Source organism: Protopterus annectens, chromosome 1.part0 (assembly GCF_019279795.1).
Source record: "Protopterus annectens isolate FY-2018-M chromosome 1.part0, PAN1.0, whole genome shotgun sequence".
Lineage (NCBI taxonomy): Eukaryota > Metazoa > Chordata > Ceratodontiformes > Protopteridae > Protopterus > Protopterus annectens.
The window spans coordinates 136,007,988-136,028,698 of NC_056725.1; the positions used below are offsets into that span (position 1 = coordinate 136,007,988).

Here is a 20,711-nt window from a genome sequence, read left to right on the forward strand (position 1 = left end):
TAGCAGGATGCTGATCAGCTCAAATGCACAGGTAATAAAGTAATGTAAGTCGGTATAAAGTACCAACACATGACCCACTACTAGTCTGGTACTCCGTGGCACCATGCTAAGATGTGCAATTATTTACTGTTAAAAAGGCCACCATCCACTAATAAGATTACACTGAGAATTCCATTGAGAATTATTACTTGAGCAACCAAAGAACACAAGAGTAATATAACAAACCTTGTGTGTCCACCTCACTTTCTGATCAACTGATCGGCTAAGTTAGGTCATTAAACTCTCAGAAGGCACAGTTAAAATGCAGTTCTCCTCCCCTACTGTAGGACAGTGTAATCCTCTTCCTTAATAAAAAGGGTATATATCACAAACTATACACTCAAAATTCTTTTTATGAGAAAAAGTGAGCTTTTATGTACTTCCAACATTCAATTTGAAAATAAAGGAAAAAATATGCACATTACCATTTCATATTTGTAGGTGCTTCTCTGAAACATATTCTTCGTTCTCTGGATGTATAACAGAATATTAGCAAAAACTCTGATAGCATCTTGGTAGCGTCGCATCATGAGGTAAGCAAAGCCAACGTAGTAGTAAGTGGTGACCTGGCACTCAGGAACTCTGGAATACATGCTCTACAAAAAAGGAAAACAACTTACTTCTTGGCACAATACTGACAGAAGTTACTAAGATGCAGTCTGGGGTTTCAAGCATTCTCTTTCTTCAACAATCTTTACTCCAATTTCATCACTTTGTTATTCTGAAATTTTGTATCTGGTTAACCTCGTAACATACCACTCACTCTATATCCTTTGCTGATTACTTTACAAAAGATGTATATCATCATATTTCGATAAGCGTGTACAACAGTCCAAGATATTTTGGACTGTCAACAGTTTCATAAAGAGCACATTTTTAATGCATGCAAAGGCTAACAAGACATAATCTGACAGAATTTCCTTCAAACAGCTCAAATTACAGTTAAAAGTGCTTTTAGACACACGAGTGCATACCAAAACCCTTAAAACATACAAAGAAACTGCCCACCCTAGTACCACAGAGAGATGAAGCTCTGACTGCAGCCCAGATAACCCACTCTTGATAACTAGTAGTAGTAATGGCAGTTGTACTTGCAGAGACCAGGCTTGCAGAGCACACACTGAACAAGAAGTTATGTACTCACCATAACGTTCGATATATGTAGTCCATCTCGCCTCACATTCTTACCCGTGGGTTCGGAGCTGAATGCCGGCTCCGACTTGGCCATATTTTTTTTAGCTCTAAGTCTTTCTATTGGCTGGGCTAAGATGGTATCCCATGCTGCACTGCTCTCTATCCCCAGATCTAGTTTGCTGCGAGCACCAGCACTCATTCTCCATGCATAACACCACCTAAGGAAAGGAAAAACAAACCAAGAATGAAGGGAGCTCTGAAATCAGACCTAACCTCCAGATCCTCCAGGATGGGGGGTAAGTAAGAATGTGAGGTGAGATAGACTACATACATCGAACGTTATGGTGAGTACATAACTTCTTGATGTTATGTAGTCCAATCTCGCCTACATTCTTACCCGTGGGACAGCGTCCCCAGCACCGAAATCCTGGGAGGCTCAGTGGAAAATACTCCTGAGCACTGTGGAACCAAAGGAAGACCTGCCACTAGATACCACATCTAACTTGTAATGAGTAACAAAGGTGTGAGGAAATGCCCAAGTAGCAGCAGCACAAATATCATCCATAGACAATCTGGCCTGAAAAGCTGTAGATGTAGATACAGACCGAGTAGAGTGAGCCTTCACCTGGAACGGTAAATCTTTTCTCCCCGAGGTATAAATGAAAGAAATGCGACTGGAAATCCATCTGGACAATGTGACTTTGGAAATAGGGGACCCAATTCTGTTTTCCGAAAATGAAACAAACAACTGATCAGATTTTCTGAGGTCTTTCGTTCTGTGCAAATAAAAACGTTAATTGTCTGTGCACATCCAATTGATGAAATTTGAATTCTAAGTTGTTTGAGAACGGAGGAAAAAACATTGGCAATTCAATAGATTGGTTAAGGTTAATGACTGACGCTACTTTGGGAAGAAAGGAGGAGTTCGGTCGGAGAGAAACCCTGTCCTTATGAAAAATTAAATAAGGGGATTTGATTGATAAAGCTTGAAGCTCCGAAACGCGTCTGGCTGACGTGATGGCAACCAAAAAGACAGTCTTCCAAGTTAAGAATTTTAAATCGCAAGTGGCTGCAGGCTCAATGGGGGGTGAAGTAAGACCCTGTAGAACAAGGTTCAAGTCCCAAGGCATAACCGGTTCTGATACCGGAGGACGAAGTAACAAAGTGCACTTCAGGAAAGCCTTACAGAGTCTATGTGCCATCAGACTAGGTTCGTCTGCAACATGAAAGGTAGAAATCGCTGCTAATTGGACTTTAATGGTTGCGGCCACTGAACCCTGGTTAAAGAGCATAGATAAGAACTCCAATACAGACGAAACTGGGGCTGTGTAAGGGTCAACCTTTCTGGCATGCAGCCAGATTGAAAACCTCTTCCATTTGCTGTAATAAATCATCCTGGTCGAGGGCTTATGAGAGGAAGATAAAATATGAACCACCTCCGGCGAAAATTAATGAAGCCTAACTAATGACGAAGTGGAGTAGCCAGGCTGTCAATTGGAGGGTCCGAAGAGAGGGATGGAGCTGCCCTGATATGTGCATCAGTAAGTCTGGTTGTGGTTCCAGAATCCAAGGAGCGTCCATGAGATAGGGATGGAGAAAGGGGAACCAAATTTGACGGGGCCAGTGTGGGGCAATCAGAATCATTTTGCTTCCCAAGGATTGTGCTTTCTGAATAACCTTTGACAGCAAGGGGGGCCGGAAGGAAGGTATATAGAAGACTGGAGGGCCAGTCTTGGACTTTAGCATTCCTGGGTGACTCCCCCTGAGGGGGGATCAATGTGAAGTAGCTGCTGCATTTGGCATTGAGGGTGCTGGCAAAAAGGTTGCAGCAAGGCTGACCCTACCTGCGGAAGATCTGCTCCGCAACTTGGGGACCACTTGTAAGATATCAGAAAAGCTCTGCTTAGCCTGTCTGCGATCACACTGGACTTCCCCGAATGTGCTTTGCCACAAGAAAATGTTGGGAAGACACTGCCCACTGCCACACTCGCATGGCCTCTCTGCAAAGGGGATAAGACTTGGTTCCTCCACGCTTTTTCAGATACCACACCACTGACATATTTATTGTCTGAGTGGATTGCAATAGTCCCAAGAGGAAGAAAACTCTGAAGTGCTTGCAACGCTAGTAGCACGACTCTCATCTCTAGGACACTGATATGCAGATGCATCTCATGCTCTTGCCACGTACCTTGGACTGTCCTGCCTAGATAATGTCCCCCACCCCATCTGGGAGGCATCCGTGGTCACCGTGACAACTGGGGGCACAGGAACAAAGGGCTTTCCCGCACTGACGTTGTCGGTGCGAAGCCACCAACTGAGATCCTGTTTGCACCTTGTCTGTGAGTAGAATAGGGTGAGAAAGTGGAAGATGTTGAAGAGACCACTGGGTGAAGAGTAGCCACTGAAGGAGCCTCATATGTAACCTTGCCAGAGGGACTAACATAATCGTAGCAGCCATTGTCCCCAACAACTGGAGGACCCATCTTGCCTTCACTCTTGTTAGAGGGAGTAAGGCGTAAACCTGTTGTTGTAGGAGTCTGATTCTTTCCTGTGGTAGAAACGCCTGCATGAGGACGGTGTCTAATTCAGCGCCTATAAAAGTGACACGCTGTGAGGGCAACAAGGCAGATTTTTCCCAGTTCAATGTGATGCCCAACTGCTGACATAGGTTGATAGTAGCGTCCCTGGTCTGAAGTAGTAGATGACTGGTGGTGGCAGTAAGGAGCCTGTCATCCAGATACAGAAACACTTGGAATCCCTGATGTCTCAAGTGAGCAGTCACCACTGCCATGCATATGGTAAACACACCCTGGGGGCTGTGGTGAGACCAAAGGGCAGGGTTCGAAACTGAAAGTGACCGACTCCCAGCCAGAAGCGTAGGTGACTTCTGGATGCCCTGTCTATCTTTATGCGGTAGTAAGCATCCTTGAGGTCGATGGAGCACATCCACACTTCTTTTCCCAACAATGGGAGGATAGACTGCAATGTGACCATTTGGCACTTGGACTTTTGCACATGGGTGTTCAATCGGCTGAGATCTAAAATGGGTCTCAGGTCCCCTGTCCTTTTCGGCACCAAAAAGAATCTGGAGTAAGTCCCTAATCTGATCTGGTCTGAGGGGACATGTTAGATGGCTCCCTTTTCTAGCAGCTTTGAAACTGAGTAATCCCTTTAACTGGCTGGAACATCCGGGATTTTCTTGATTGGAGGGGGATTTGACGAGAAGGGAATGACATATCCTCTGGAAATTATTCGTAGAACCCATTGGTCCTGGGTGATATCTTGCCAGGCCTCCGGGTATAATGAGATTCGACCCCCGCTCTGGAAATGCACAGTCGGGCCTCCCATCAGGAGCGGTGGTGGGGAGAACCATGAAAGGAATCGGGATCTCCAGAATTGCAAGCGCCTCCTCTGCCCCTAGGGCAGCATCTCCCTGAATAACCACCCCCTCCCCTGCCTCTGGAGGGGGGCTCACCTTGTGCACCAGGAAAAAAACCTCTGTGATTTTTTGAACCACATTTTTCCACCCCTCTGGGCCTTGGGATAAGGTCTAGAGGGAAGGGAAAAATGGACTCCTACTGCAGACATAGTTTTTCCCTCCTGCTCGCACCTACTGAGAGTTTCTTTCACCTTGGTTCCGAACAAAGAAGAACCATCAAACGGGGCATCGGTGAATGAAAACCTGAAGACCTCCGTGAAATGACAAAGGCACATCCAGGCCTGCCTCCTAGGAGCAACTCCTGAACTTCCTGCCCTACACGGCTCCCTCAGCTGCGTAGGAGATTAGCCTCATGGAGGAGTTTGCAATAGAATTGAGGGTAGACATCTGAGCGTTGACCTTCTGGGTCACCGCCTCAGAAACGTTACCCGTGAGAGTATCTCCAAGCTCCTTGAGTAGATCTCTCTGGAGCCATGTAAAGTGTGATAAGTAATTCAGTGACCATAAGGTAAAAGTCGCTGAAAAAAACGTACGCTTCCCGTACCGGTCCATAGTCCTAGACTCCTTGTTAGGGGGATGGACGTTGGAAGAAGTCTCAGCTAATTCCTTCTGGGTGGCAGCTGCCACCACCATGGCATCCACAGGGACTCTCTTGGATAGAAATTCCTTATCAGGAGGAGCAGACAAAAATTTGTTGGGTCTCCTGGGGACTGGTTCCACAGAGTCAGGGGTTTCCCACACCCTTCGACAAACCAAATACAGAAGCTCGAAGGGTATACCCAGGAGGCAGAGGGCTGAGCACCAAAGGCCTTCAGGAAGACCGACTCCTCCTCATAGGGGGCTTTGGATGGCCAGTCACCTCTTTGCTTCAAAATCTCTAGGATGTCAGAGAAAGAAACATCCTCAGAGGATGACTTAGGGGGATCCCTCCGATTCCTTGGGGTCGGTGTCTGATGTGAGAGACTCATCCTGGGAATCTATGTGTTTCCTCTTACATGTTTTCTTTCTGGGTGGCTCCTCGGGCAAAAACTCTGAGGGGCCCTCAGAAATATGGGGACCACTTGTGGGAGTACCCTGAGGCCTTGGGGCTCCGCTGTCCAGAGATAGGTGGCGATCAGAGACCTGCACTGGTGTTGTAGGTTACAGAATGACTGACCCATATGATGCCGCTGACGATCTGGCCAGTGCGCTCCGCATGGCCTCGAAGGCTGGTCCTCCTGGATCTGAAGAACGACCAGCCTCCGAAGCAGAGACAGGAGTCAGGCTTCCACACGCCGAAGCACCGAGAGGGGGGACTAGGAGCCGAGAGGTGTCCCAAAGCCCCCCCCTGGGTCCGACCAAAGAATCCCGAGTCCTGGACCCCGTGGACGGTGCCAATGGGGTCGGAGCTGACGTCAGAACCGATAAGCCAGGAGGGGCTGTCGGAACCAACCTAGGGACATCACACGGAGCAGAGCACTCCGGCTCCGAAAGCTGAGATGTGCTCGGAGGTGCAAGTATTGATGCCGGTTGAGGGACCGGCTCCAGAGCAGACTGGGTCAGAGCCGAGAACAATTTTGCTAGTACCGATGACTGAAGGAGTCTCTGCACCACTCTATCGACGTCCAAATCTGATAAAGTCCTGGAGGATTTGGAGGATAGGGAAGGAGATCGAGACCTCCTGTCTGAAGGAGACCTGCGAGGAGGGGATACTGGCCTAATGCTAGGTGACCGGCTCTGAACAGGCTCCAAGAAAACTGGAGCCGAAGCAGGCTCTATAACCACTGATACTTCCTGCGGCCCAGAGGACAATGGAGCCGAGGATGTCGATGAGGACTTTGCTATTTTCTCTGGTGGCTCCGAGGAGACTGATGGAGCCGGAGATCTCTTTTTCGCTTTCGAAGATTTAGCCTTAGAGCTGGAAGCACTCTCCAGACCCTCCTCAAAGGAGGGTTTCAGAAGTCCCTTCAAAATCAATTTGTTCTTCCTTTCCTGAAGAACACGCGCACTAAAGGCATGACAGAAACTGCACGATTCCTGGAGATGAATCTCTCCCAGATAGTACACACAAACCGAGTGTCCATCCGTAATGGACATTTTATAACTGCACTTGGAGCACTTCTTGAAGCCCGAGGGCTTATGCTCCTTAGTATCTTTGGACATAGTTAACCAACAACAATTAACTGACTGAAAAAAATAGACCAACGGTCCAAAAAGGTCACAAGCGCGGGAACAAGCCAAACAGACAGACAGAACACACAAAGATCTCTAATTTAAACGATCCTCAGACACAAATACAACGGGGGGGGGGGGACTAACTCCTCTAATTTAAACGGTTTAGTCCACGGGGGGGGGGAAAAAAACAACTTTTCACAATACAGACAAGAACACACACAATAGCTATTAAAATGGCTTTTTTTGCAAAAAACTTCTGTACAAGAAGAAAAAGGGTACTTAGCCACAGCCAAGAGCGAGACCATGTCCGAGCTACACAAACGGCAAACGAGATCTGGGGATAGTGAGCAGTGCAGCATGAGATACCATCTTAGCCCAGCCAAAAGAAAGACTTCGAGCTAAAAAAGTATGGCCGAGTCGGAGTCGACATTCGGCTCCGAAGCCAAGGGTAAGAAAGTAGGCAAGATTGGATTACATAACATACAATGTTATGCACTATAACCAACCTGAGGAGGTTAAGAGGTCCAGAGGTAGGGAGGCATTGAGGCACCTGACACTCTGAATGGCCTCCTCCCAACCAGTAGGCTCTCACTGGTCACAATGGAGGGAAGTAGCTGTTCAGCCTGTGCTAGGAAATTAATGGGTCAGAGGGGTCTTCTCCTAGAACTGTTTAGTCTAGGTCCAATCTTGATTCAGCATGATGGTGAACATCTTTGGAATAGGGAAAAATGGGTCCATAGGGCACCTTCCCTGTCCTGGGGGTAGGGGGGGATGCAGCATGTAGCATTCTAAAGTATGGTGATTAGTGAGCCTTCTTCATGGCCCAGCTCTATCCCATGGTGGAGGAATAACTCGGTTAGCTGAATGCAGACACTGGGTCCGTTGTGCAAGCTGCTTTGCAAGAGGGGGAGAAACAGTGAAACACACACACACACACACACACACACACACACACACACACACACACACACAAGCAGGGGAACTCAGATTACAAATGACAGTGTAACCTGAATAATTACTTGAAGCTACACACATACAAATACTTCAGAAACTGGCAATAATGCCCTTCTAGCCTGTCAATATACTAAAACAGTCATTCTATTAATAACTGCAGACATTTTTCTTAAAAAATACCTCATCAAGTGCTAACTTTAATATGATCTAATTTGGTAGTCTGTTCCATGCATCATTTACCTTCTCAGAGAACTAATTACTACATCTCCCATTCCTTTATAATCTCCTACATAGGTTGCCTCATGATTCTCTACTACTCTTTGATAATCCCAAACATTCCCAGAGGTAGATGCCTCTAAATACCCTGTATACCCTTGCCCATGCTTGGACATCTGTATGATACAGTGCACAAGTTTAGATACTGTAATCTTTTCTAACATTTTCACAGCCTCAGATGTCCTTGGTAAATTTCCACTGTACTCTAAATTTACTCATATTTGTTTTCATAAAAGGTTTCCATATTATTATGCCATACTTGAGTTTGAGTTTAATGTAGCATACGATTTTGTCATTTCTTATTTCATAAACTACATGTCTTTTTGCACAAGCAATTAGTTGATATGATCAGAAAAAACTCAAAGCTGAATCTACCCATATACCCAGGTCCTTAAATGAATCTACAGCTTCAATCGCTGTGTATTCCCATTAAATACTTACCCATCAATCTAGGTCTCCAAAAATTCATATGCTTAGTTTTCAGTGCATTTATCAGCATATTATTTATTCTCCTCTGCCCAAATGGTCAGTTCAGTCGAGTTCTTTTACATGTATGCCTTTTCACTAACAGATGTAATCAGTTTACCGATTTTCAACTCATCAGCATAGAGACTGTAGAACATTACAGATGAAAACTTGATCTGACAGATAAATCCTAAACAAGCCTAGGACACAGCCTTGTGGGACACCCAGACTGTAATCAAGAATCTCACCTGTAATTACTGTAGGATACTTGCCATGTCTTATTTGTAATCCATGCAGCCATCAATTTTATCAAGATTACATCAACACCTAGTTGTTCTAATTTACTGATCAGGGTTTGTGTATGACCTTATCAAAAGCTGAAATTTATACAGCACAATTTTTCATTTATAGTTATATTATTACATTTATTTTCAACATATGCACACTGATATACACTTTCAAGTCCCAATGTTTACAAACTCTGACAAAAAATATCCAAAATAACATTTTCCATTATTTTTCCACAACAAGAAAGTACACTTATGGGTCTGTATGACTCTGGGTTTGTCCTATTCCCCTTCCCTTACAAATAGGTTTAACGAGCGTGTCTCCGATCTTGAGGATTCTGACTCTTCCAATACCTTTAAATGACCAAGTGAATAACCAATATAATAGTACTGGAAGTTCACGTTGAAGTGTTCTCAGGTCATTATTACCAGTTCTGTTTCTGCCCAGTGCTTTTATGAGTCCTGTTCTTTTTCAATGTAATTTAGTTTAATTTCAGTATCTGAAGTTACCCGGATGTTACCAACATAATGTTCTACCCATTTTTTGAAGCCAAACTGTTTTACATAACATTTTGTAAGTACATCTACAATATGTTTGTAAATACTTTTTGACTCTATACACAATTGATTTGTGTATTTTACTGCTACTATATCTTAAATATTAATAAAACGGTTTCTTATTATGCTCAATCTTCATATAAATTTTCCTGATCTTGTCTTACGCTGTGTTTGATATGCCTGTCCAGTTTGTTTATTCCAGTTTTCAAAGTTAAAAAAATATAAGAAATTGTAATGAAGTCCATCTCTCATCTTGATGATCTTGTTCTTACAGAAATGTATCCTTCTAACCTTGCGTGTCTAGATCTTGATGTTAAAAACATTTTTTGATTGCATGCAATTTCCCTTTCAAAACTGGTTACTCAGTGAATCCTTCCAATCATTTTTACTTCTATACAGGCTATTCTTAATAGTCTGTGCACTTGTTTAGATTTCACTTTGGCAGAATAAATAATCCATCAGCAATTTAACCTTTATAACTCATGATCAAGGCACATCAACAGTGGTAAAACTTGACATGAAGTGACAGTTGCTTCCTTAGGAAAGTACAGTTTTGTACCTACCATAAATGTAGATGTTCGAGTGTCTTCATTGCTGCAGTCATTACACTTGGGTTATCCTGCCATCAGGCGGGCCCGCAGTCGGCCTGAGTTCCAAAGTCTTGGTCTGGCGTTGGTTGCTGTCGCCTCTTCCCTGACGTCAGTGCGCCAGGGGTATATAAGAAGCAAAACCAGCAAAGAGATGAAAAAGCGAACAGAAACTCAAACCATACAAAAATTTGCTTAGGAGAACCAAATAAGGGAAGGAGACCGAAGCCTGATATAATCCAAAATGTTAAAATCTGTTTATTCGAAGGCCACAAAAGAATAAAAATCTTTAACGCTTTACACTAATAATACGTTTTCGAACGTCTTCCTCAGAAGCCAAAAACCTTAATCAATGAAACACCCATCTTTTGTAACCCTTCCAATTAAAAAATTATATTGTTAACCAATCAAAGGTTGGTTTAAATAAGACAATCAGTCCAAATAATTAAAACAGAAAATTCTAACAGTTCAATTGACAAGGCTAAACTTTTTAAACAACTTTAAAATATCGCAACCATATGTACAAATTGAATACTTATAACTTCCACATATTATAATAAATAATTTAAAAATTATATAAATAATATTTCTTCTATAATGTTTTTAGTAATACTGAAAATAAAAATGCATCTATAATATCTAAGAACTATAGTCTACTGACATCTGCTGGAAAATAAGGCCATTACACTAAAAAGGATTATAGCTTTGCTGCACTTAGCTTAAGTACTGGGAGATCGGAAAGCATGTCATTCAAGCCTGGCCCTTTTGTTGCCTCCAAGGTAATCTGCCAGAATAATTCCCTGTATTCTAATATTGTTTCCCACATGCCACCCCTGACTTCCTTTGGAACCACCTCAAGAACAAAAAAAAATAAAAAAATGCTTGATTGCAAGTTTGGGAATGACAAAACAAAGCATTACTTACATTTTGTTTTTTAATTTCATAACAGTGCTCATAAATTCTGGATTTTAACTTCCTTTCCGTCTTCCCCACATAAAAAGAATGACAGGAGTGGCACGTGGCTAAATAAACAACACCATTGGTGTTACAATTAGAAAATTTGGTGCTTGTAATAAGCCTATTTCTACTGGGAATTTGAACACTGGAACCATTCTTAATATACTGGCATTGGGAACAAGATCCACACTTGAATGTACCTACTCTATGAGATCTATTTGCAGAGTTAATACCCCCACCAAAACTCAAACAGATTCTTAAAATTCAAGTCCTTTCTGTATATAAATTTAAGTGGCTGCCTGTAAGGTCCGAAATTTGTTTGAACCTATCCCATTCCCTATTAACAACTTGTTTGATAACAGCCAAATCGCCTGTGTAGTCCATAACATATGCTTGTTCCAAATTTTTGGTAGTGCTGTTATTAATGTCAAAATTTTAATTACCAGAATAATCTTGACCCAAAATTGAGGCAAACCTCCAATTTCTGCCCTCCAATACCTCTTGGTACATTTCATCAGTTAAATAATCAGGGTAACCCCTATCCCTAAACGTCCATAACAAATTGACTATCCTTGTAAAATTCAACGTCCTCTGATGTCATACGACTAGTCCTATCCAATTGTCCCTTGAGAATGTTTTTCTTTTGAAGGAAAGGATGCCCACTGGTGAAATGAAGGTAGGAATTTGAAATGTTTTTTTTTCCTGCGTATTCTAGAAGAAAAGTTATTACACTTGTTCAAGGAAACATCTAAAGAAATACATTTGTGACATAAGTAAAATCCAAAAAATGAGTAGTGCCCTTGATACAAGTCAAAAATTCAAAAAACCTTTCTTGAGTATCAGTCCAAAAAATACAAATGTCATCTAAGAAGCGTTTATATAGGACCCAACTGCTAACAAATTCACAGTTGTTAATAAATACATTCTCCCACCATGAAAGTATAATGTTGGCATATGTAGGGGCACATTTGGCCCCCATAGCAACTCCCCTCTCCTGCTTGAAAAATTCTCCTTGACATGTGGGAAACAAAATTAGAATACAGGGAATTATTCTGGCACATTACCTTGGAGGCAACAAAAGAGCCAGGCTTGAATTACATGCTTTCCCTTCTCCCAGTACTCAAGCTAAGAGCAGCGAAGCTATAATCCTTTTTAGTGTAATGGCTGTATTTCTCAGCAGATGTCAGTAGACTATAGTTCTTAGATATTATAGATGCATTTTTACTTTCAGTATTACTAAAAACATTACAGAAGAAATATTATTTATATAATTTTTAAATTATTTATAATATGTGGAAGTTATAAGTATTCAATTTGTACATATGGTTGTGATATTTTAAAGTTGTTTAAAAAGTTTAGCCTTGTCAATTGAACTGTTAGAATTTTCTGTTTTAAATTATTTGGACTGATTTTTATTTAAACCAACCTTTGATTGGTTAACAATATAATTTTTTAATTGGAAGGGTTACAAAAGATGGGTGTTTCACTGATTATGGTTTTTGGCTTCTGAGGAAGACGTTCGAAAATGTATTATTAGTGTAAAGCGTTAAAGATTTTTATTCTTTTGTGGCCTTCGAATAATTATTTTGGATTATATCAGGATTCGGTCTCATTCCCTTATTTGGTTCTCCAAAGCGAATTTTTGTATGGTTTGGTATATAAGAACGAAACCAACGCCATTTTCTTCAGTTTTTCTTGCCCCAGATGTCAGGTGCCCCCAAAAATGGTAGGCAACACATAATGCTAATAAAACATACCAAAAAGGTAAAAATAAAACCTTCAGTAACCAGCAAATACACCACATAGGTAGTAAAGTTCAGTCCCAGATAAGAAAGAGGGGCTGGCGTGTAGTGATTACACTGCAGAATCCCAAAGCTGAGTTTGAGAATCTACATTATGGTAGGTACAAAACTGGTCTACTATGTTCATCGTGTTTCCTGCTGCAGTCAGTCATTACACTTAAAATCAAAGCTGAGTTTTTGGGGGGTGCTTGGCAGAGGAGAGGATTTGGGTGGCTGGTAGCTGTGCACTGGCAGCACACAGCAAAGCCAGCTCTGGATCTAGGCAATGGTAATGAAAATGGGCTTGGTAAAGCTCCAAGTTGCAGCTTCCAAGATATCTTTGGTATATCTTTAGTAGATTTGGTGCTCCTCTCTAAGGTAGTAGAAGTGGCAGAATGCCTGGTGGATATTACTAGGTACAGGTTTTCCCATATTGTGTGTAGCAGAACCGGATACAGTGTCCCATCCACTTTGAAATGGTCTGCTTTGAAATAGCCTTTCCCTGTGATCCGGCAGCATATGATACAAAATTGTTCAGATTTTCTGAAAGTTTTTGTTTTGTCCAAGTAGAAGTGCAATTGCCTGTGTTATGTCCAAGGAATGTAGAAGTCTCTCCCCTTTATTTTGAGGATTTGGATAAAATGTTGGCAAGTGAATTGTTTGGTTAAGAGCCACACTGGATACCACCTTAGGCATCAAGGTAGGGTTTGTTCTTAAAGAAACCCTGTCTTGGTGGAAAATGATGAAAGGCTCCACTGCCATTAGTGCCTGTAGTTCTGAGACTCTTCGTGCTGAGGTTATTGCCAGAAGAAGAGCAGTTTTCCATGATATATATTTTAACTCTGCTGAATTGGCTGGTTCAAAAGGAGGCAAAGTGAGCTTTTCCAAAATGAAATTGAGGTCCCAAGTTGGTGTTGGTGCTCTCCGGGGCGGTCTTATGTTTTTAGCCCCTCTGAGGTACTGCTTTAACAATAGGTGAGAGAAAACAGGAGGATCTGTGTTGTAATGAGCCAAGATGGCAGCAGCGTGAATCTTAATGGATGAGAAGGATAGCCCTTTTGTCCAGCATCTCAGTCAAGTATTGTAGTATCTGAGAAATGTTAAGGACCAGAGGATCAAGGCACAGAATCTCTTGCACTTGTCTGAATAAGATTTCCTGGTGCTAGGCCTCCTGGCCTCCAAAATGACATCCATAACCGCTTTAGAGAGAGAAGTAGTCTGTTTGCCTAATGAATCTGTCATGCAGCCAGGCTTAAGGTTTTGAGCTGACTGTGCAGAATCTGATTGTTTTTGCGGAGTCAGAAGGTGTGGAATTTGAGGCAAAATCCAAGGTGGGCCTTGAGCTAAGTTCTTTAAGATTGGGTACCAATTCTGGCGAGGCCAGTCTGGAGCAATCAGAATCATCTGTGTTTTTTCTTGTCTGGCTTTTAGGAGTACCCTTGTAAGGAGAGGCAGAGGTGGGAAGGCATAAACATGTAGGCTTTTCCAGCTGAACGAAAGAGCAGCCACTTTCCATGCTTGTGTGTGATAAGTTCTTGTGCAGAATTTTTGTAGTTGGTAATTCAGTGGTGAGGCAAAAAGATCTATGTCCGGGCACCCCCATTTTTGCATTATAATGCTGAAAATTTGTGGATTTAATTTCCACTCGTGAGGATCCATGATGTTTCTGCTTAAGTCGTCTGCCAGAGTGTTTTTCTTTCCTGGCAGGAATTGTGCTTACAGATGGACTTGATAGGTTAGAGCTGTGTTCCACAAGGTCATGTCTTGTCTGCATAGGGGGTAAGAATGAGTGCCCCCTTGTTTGTTTATGTACCACATTACAGTGGTGTTGTCTGTATTTACCAGTAATTGTCCTGGATGCAGAAGATCCTTGAAAGCTGTAAGGGCATTTTGTACAGCCAACATCTCTTTTTGGTTGATGTGAAGATGCATTTGGTCTGTGGTCAATTTGCCCTGAATACATTTTCCTGCCATGTGTGCTCCCCAGGTGTAATCCGAGGCGTCTGTTGTTAAAGTCTGCCTGGCTGTGGGAAGAATGAAAGGCTGACCCATGTTGAGGTGACATGCCTGTGCCCACCATTGAAACTCCTGTTGTAGGCAGGGAATTATTGGTATTACTGTCTCCAAACTGTGAGAATGTTGAGACCAAACACTTTTTAGGTACCATTGTAATTTCCTCATATGCAGTCTTGCATATGGAATTAGTAGTATGCAGGATGCCATGAATCCCAAGGCATGCAGAATTTTTCTTGCAGGGAGTTGGGACTTTGTTGCCATCAATTGAAAATACTGAGTCAGTTGTCCTTGTTTGTCTGGCGTGAGATAAGCCATCTGGGCCGTTGTATTTAAGCTGGCACCCAGGAATATTATCTCTTGTGAGGGCACTAGTTTTGATTTCTTTTTGTTTACTGTGTACCCTAGGCAACTTAATCGTTTTACGAACGCCAGATGCTGTAGAAGAATGTCCTTGCTCTCTGCTTGTATCAGGTAGTCGTCCAGATATGGATATATTTGAATTCCTTTTTGTCTGCAAAATGCAATTACTGGTGCCAGGCACTTGGTAAAGACCCTGGGAGCAGTAGATAAGCCAAAGGGCAGTGCAGAGAATTGGTAGTGCATTGAACCAGCTATGAATCTGAGGTATCTTCTGCAATTTTGTCTGATAGGGACATGCAGGTATGCCTCTTTGAGGTCCAAAGTAACAAGCCAAGCTTTCTTGCCCAACATGGGCAGGAGCTGTTGTAATGTCAGCATTCTGAATTTTGGAACATCCAGGTAAGTATTTAGAATGGAAAGGGTTTTTATAAAGAAATTTGTGAGAGTCAGGGACTCTGTAGTACCTGTCTGGCTTGACTGGAGCTGAGGGTAAAGAATCAGGATTTAAACTAGATTCAGAGAACACATCATCCACAATGTACAACACTGGCGGAATAGCAAGGGACCTGTGCTGAGGCAGTAAAAGAAAGTCTCTGAGCCTTTTCTTGGATTCTGAGTAATAGATTTTGGTTATTAGACCTTAATACCTGATAGAGTATTAAGGTCTAATAACCAAAATCTATTAGAAGTGTACAAACCAACTCGTCCCCCAGGCAAAAATCTTCTATCCTATGGTCTGGCTCGCCTCTGGAACTCCCTGCCACCATCAATTCGTATCAGCTCTAACCATTTAATTTTTAAAAAATCTCTTCATTCTCATCTAGTATACCTCTGGGAATGCTCTTGCTCCCATCCCACATAACTAGCACTGGCATTTCCCATCTTCCTTACTTCCCCTCATTACACCAGCATTTCTCTGTTTCATTACACCTAACTCATCTATTCTTATTTTTATGTTATCTGCATGAATATTACCATGATATTTGCATGAATATATGATGCTGCTCATTTAAGTGTTTGAATCCTAGGACAAAACGACTTCTAAATATTTACTTGCACTATTCCTTTTTTAGTTTGTATCATATGTTAGTTTCAATCACAACTTTGTATTAGTTTGTAACTTTTGTGTACTATTTGTTATTGTTTACTTGAATTGTTTTTTTTAAATTGTATAATCATCTTTCATATTTTTTACATTTGTATAATTATCATTCATAACCTACTGTAATCTTGATTGTTGGAGCTTTTCTCCCCAGGACTCCATTGAAAACGGGTTCATTTTGGCCCGATGGACTATCCTGGTAAACCAACTGCAATAAATAAATAAATAAATAAATCTTGGCCCTCCCAATGGAAATGCTCCCTCATGGTATGTAAAGTTTCCCCAAATGAATAATCCTCAGGAGGAGAAGCTGAAGGAATTGATTCTTCAGCATCAGAATCCTCATAGGGGGGCAAAGAATATCCCTGGTCTGAAGAGGAATCAGAATATACTGAAACCTGGTCAGAGGAATCATAATCTGTATCCTGCCTAGGCCTTTTATCAGGAGGGGGATGGGAACCCCTGATCAGAGTTATCAAGTCTTCGGCCATCTTGAGCATCTGTTTTTTAGGCATGGAGGCCTGTCCAGGTGAATGCTGTACTTACTTTTTTGTCTTTAATGTAGGTTTAGTCTTGTCTGTAGTTGCAATGGTAAGTTGAGTAGGCTTGAAAACACACTCAGAAGCCGATGTCTGCTCAGCGGCTCCAGACCCATCTGAAGGGTTAATCTCCGTTGGTCCAACACCTTGAGTATCCAGAGGCCTATGCACCTCCACGTGGGAGTCGGTGGCGGTCTGTGGTTCTAAGGTCGCAGGTGTCAGAGGCTGCAAAAGCATCTCACTGAAAACCGGCGAACCAGCGACTGGCCTAGAAGAGGCTTCGTCGTCAGTTTTGGGCCTCTGATACCTTTCCTTACCTTTATCTTTGTGTTTTTTGTGCATTCCAGTCGTCGGTTGTTTCGACGGCACTGTATAATTAAACCTTCGCCCAAAGTAACGGCGAGCAAAATCAAACTGACATTTAATAGTGCGCTTGTTAAATCTAGCACAAAACCAACAAAGTACAGTTTTGTACCTACCATAAATGTAGATGTCCGATAGGTATGCATCTGCAGTCATAACATATGGGTTGTCCTGCCTCAGGCAGCCCTTCGGTCGGCCGGATTCCAAAGTCTGGGTCTGGCCTCGGCTGATGTCGCACTTTCCCCGACGTCAGAGCTTCTGGGGTATAAAGGCATCAGCCGACGCCATTTTCCTCAGTGTTTCTTGCCCCAGATGCCAGGTGCCCTCTAGGAAGGCTAAATTTGGATAAATGTTGAAAGTTCCAAAACGTAGCAAACAATATATATATATATACATATATACAAACAAACAAATACACCATAATAGATTCCCCCAGCTAGCTGAAAGGGGGGGTAAGCACCCTAGGAATACCACAGAGGGGAAGGAGGGTGGGTAATCCTGACTGCAGATGCATACCTATCGGACATCTACATTTATGGTAGGTACAAAACTGTACTATATCCTTCAAGGATGCATCTGCAGTCATAACATATGGGTAGAATACCATAGCCAAACTGGGGGAGGAGGTACTAAGATAAGGATGGTGTAGTTAAGATCCCCTGTAAAACCGCAGTTGCAAAACCTGCTCGGGATCTGGAGTATAAAGGTAGATTGTAATGCTTGGCAAATGTATACACGGAGCTCCAAGTAGCAGCTTCTAAAATGTCCTTGGTAGCCACCCTGAGGAAAGCTGTAGTGGTGGCTGTGGCTCTTGTGGAATGAGGCCTGATATTTTCAGGAGCTGTCTTTCCATGAAAAGAGTAGCAAAAGCGAATGCAATTTCCTATCCATTTTGAAATTGTTTGGAAATTGCTTTTCGTTGCACCCCAGTTGCATATGCTACAAAAAGTTGTTCAGTTTTTCTGCTGGTTTTAGTTCTGTCCAGATAGTAGCGTAGTTGTCTGTGTACATCCAAGGTGTGCAATAGTTTTTCCCCCTTGTTCTGTGGGTTAGGGAAGAACGTAGGCAAATGAATAGCTTGGTTCAAGGATACCCTGGATACCACCTTTGGCATGAAAGTAGGATTGGTTCTCAGAGACACTCTATCCTGGTGAAAAATAAGGAAAGGCTGCACTGCCATTAATGCCTGTAACTCGGATACTCTTCTTGCTGAAGTGATTGCCTGAAGGAAAGCAGTTTTCCAAGATAAGAACTGTAAGTCTGCTGATGCTGCTGGTTCAAAAGGGGGGTAGTGTCAATTTTTCCAGCACAAACTTGAGATCCCATGCAGGCAGAGGGGGTCTCCTTGGAGGTTTTACATTTTTGATCCCTCTTAAAAATTGTCTGAGGAGAGGGTGAGAGAAGATAGGAGGGTCCATATTGTATTCTGCTGAAATTGCTGAAGCATGAATCTTGATGGAAGAGTAGGACAGGCCATTGTGGAACAATTCTGCTAAGTATTCTAGGATGTGTGCAAGGTTTGCCACTGTGACACCTGTACCCTTTGATGTGCTCCAAATGAGGAATCTCTTCCATTTAGCTGAGTATGTCTTCCTTGTGGAGGGTCTGCGAGCCTCCAGGATAATGTCCTTGACCCTCTGAGATAAGACAGTTTGGTTTGGTTTTAAGCAATTTTCCAGGCAGTTAGCTGCAGTGTTTTCAAGTTTGGATGCAGGGTCTTGAAATTGTTCTGTGTTAGAAGAAGAGGCCATAGGGGTAGAGGCCATGAGTTCGCCCGAGACATGCTTCTCAGTAGCGGATACCAGTGCTGCCTTGACCAGTCCGGAGCTATTAGTATCACCTTTGGCTGTTCCTCCCTGATCTTCAGTAGAACTTTGTACATCAATGGGAGAGGTGGAAATGCATACACTGTTAGGGCATTCCAGCTGAAAGAGAGAGAGTCCACCCTCCAGGCTTGTGGGTGGTATGTCCTTGAGCAGAATTTCTTCAGTTGGTGGTTGAGTGGGGAGGCGAACAGGTCTATCTCTGGCATTCCACATTTCTTTGTTATGAGTTTGAAGATGTCTGGATGCAGCATCCATTCGTGAGCATCCGTGGTAGTTCTGCTTAAGCTGTCTGCTAGTGAATTCTCTTTTCCTGGTACGAATTTGGCCTGCAGATGGATGTTGAGATTCAGGCCTAAGTTCCACAGATCCATTGCCATCCGGCATAGAGGGTAGGAATGCGTGCCTCCCTGTTTGTTTATGTACCACATGACCGTGGTGTTGTCTGTCCTTATCAGCAGATGTCCTTGCTGGAGGAATGATTGGAATGCCTCGATTGCATGCTTCACTGCCAGCATCTCCTTTTGGTTTATGTGCAAGTTTATTTGGTCTTGAGACCATAGGCCTTGGATACATTTGTCCTCCATGTGTGCTCCCCATCCTAGGTCTGAGGCGTCCGTGGTGATGGTCTGCCTTGGTTGTGGTTTGTTGAAAGGCAACCCTCTGTTGGACTGGTAGGCCTGAGCCCACCACAGGAATTCCTTTTGAAGGCATGGAATGATTGGTATCATGGTTTCTAGACTGTGCCTGTGTTGAGACCATACATTCCTTAGGTACCATTGTAATTTCCTCATATGCAGCCTGGCATGTGGGATCAAGATTATGCAAGATGCCATGTAACCCAGGGCCTGCAGGACTTTCCTTGCAGTAAGCTGAGTTTGTTTTGTCAAAGCCATGAAATAGACTGGAAGTTGCTTTTGTTTTTCTTCTGTGAGAAAAGCCATCTGAGTTGTTGTGTCCAGATCCGCACCCAAAAATGTTATCCTTTGGGATGGCACTAGTCTTGACTTCTGGATGTTGACTGTGTATCCCAAGGCCTGTAACAGGTGTATGACATAGGCCAAATCCTTTGTTAGTTTTGTCTTGTTGTCCGCTTGTATTAGGCAGTCGTCCAGGTATGGGTAGATTTGAATTCCCTGAAGCCTGCAATGTGCAATTACTGATGCCAGGCATTTCGTGAATACTCTGGGTGCAGTAGATAAGCCAAAGGGCAATGCTGAGAATTGATAGTGCTCTGATCCTGCACGAAATCTGAGGTGTCTTCTGCAATCTGGTCGTATAGGGACGTGCAGGTATGCCTCCTTGAGATCTAGAGTCACCAGCCAAGACTCCTTGCCCAACATGGGAAGAAGTTGCTGTAGGGTCAGCATCTTGAATTTTGGCACAATGAGATATGTGTTTAGTGCGGACAAGTCGAGAATAGGCCTCCATTGGGTTTCTTTTCTTGGTACAAGGAATAGTCTGGAGTAAAATCCTTGGCCTTGTTCCATAGATGGTACCCTTTCTATTGCTTTCATCTGAAGTAAATTGTTGATTTGTCTTAAAGCCTCTGGCTTCTGGTTTGGTGGTAGGTTTGGCATTCCGTTCCTTCTTGGTAAAGTGTGGAAGTGAAACCTGTATCCTTTGTCTATTGTTTGCAATGTCCATTTGTCTTTTGTAATGCAATGCCAGTTTTTTGAGAATAGAGCCAACTTTCCGCCCAAGGGTGCTTCCAGTTGTTCCCTGGTAGGCGGAATCAGAGTCAAGTCATTGTGTCTGTCCTGTGGAAGTGGTTGTAGTCGCGGTTGTGGCAGTACTCCTCTGGTTGGCAGGTTGCCACTGACGATCCCTGTAGGCACCCTTTGATTGACCTCTGCCTCTTGGGCGTCTATTCCTGC

At 42.9% G+C, this 20,711-nt stretch overlaps 1 protein-coding gene across 1 annotated transcript in view; it reads right to left on the minus strand.

The window, feature by feature from the left end:
• EIF3L (eukaryotic translation initiation factor 3 subunit L) overlaps window positions 1-20,711 on the minus strand; it is a 602,285-nt gene that overhangs the window by 106,651 nt on the left and 474,923 nt on the right. The window contains exon 10 of the mRNA XM_044089965.1: window positions 465-635. Within this exon, the coding sequence (XP_043945900.1) occupies window positions 465-635 (171 nt within the window). The remainder of the gene's footprint in view (window positions 1-464; window positions 636-20,711) is intronic.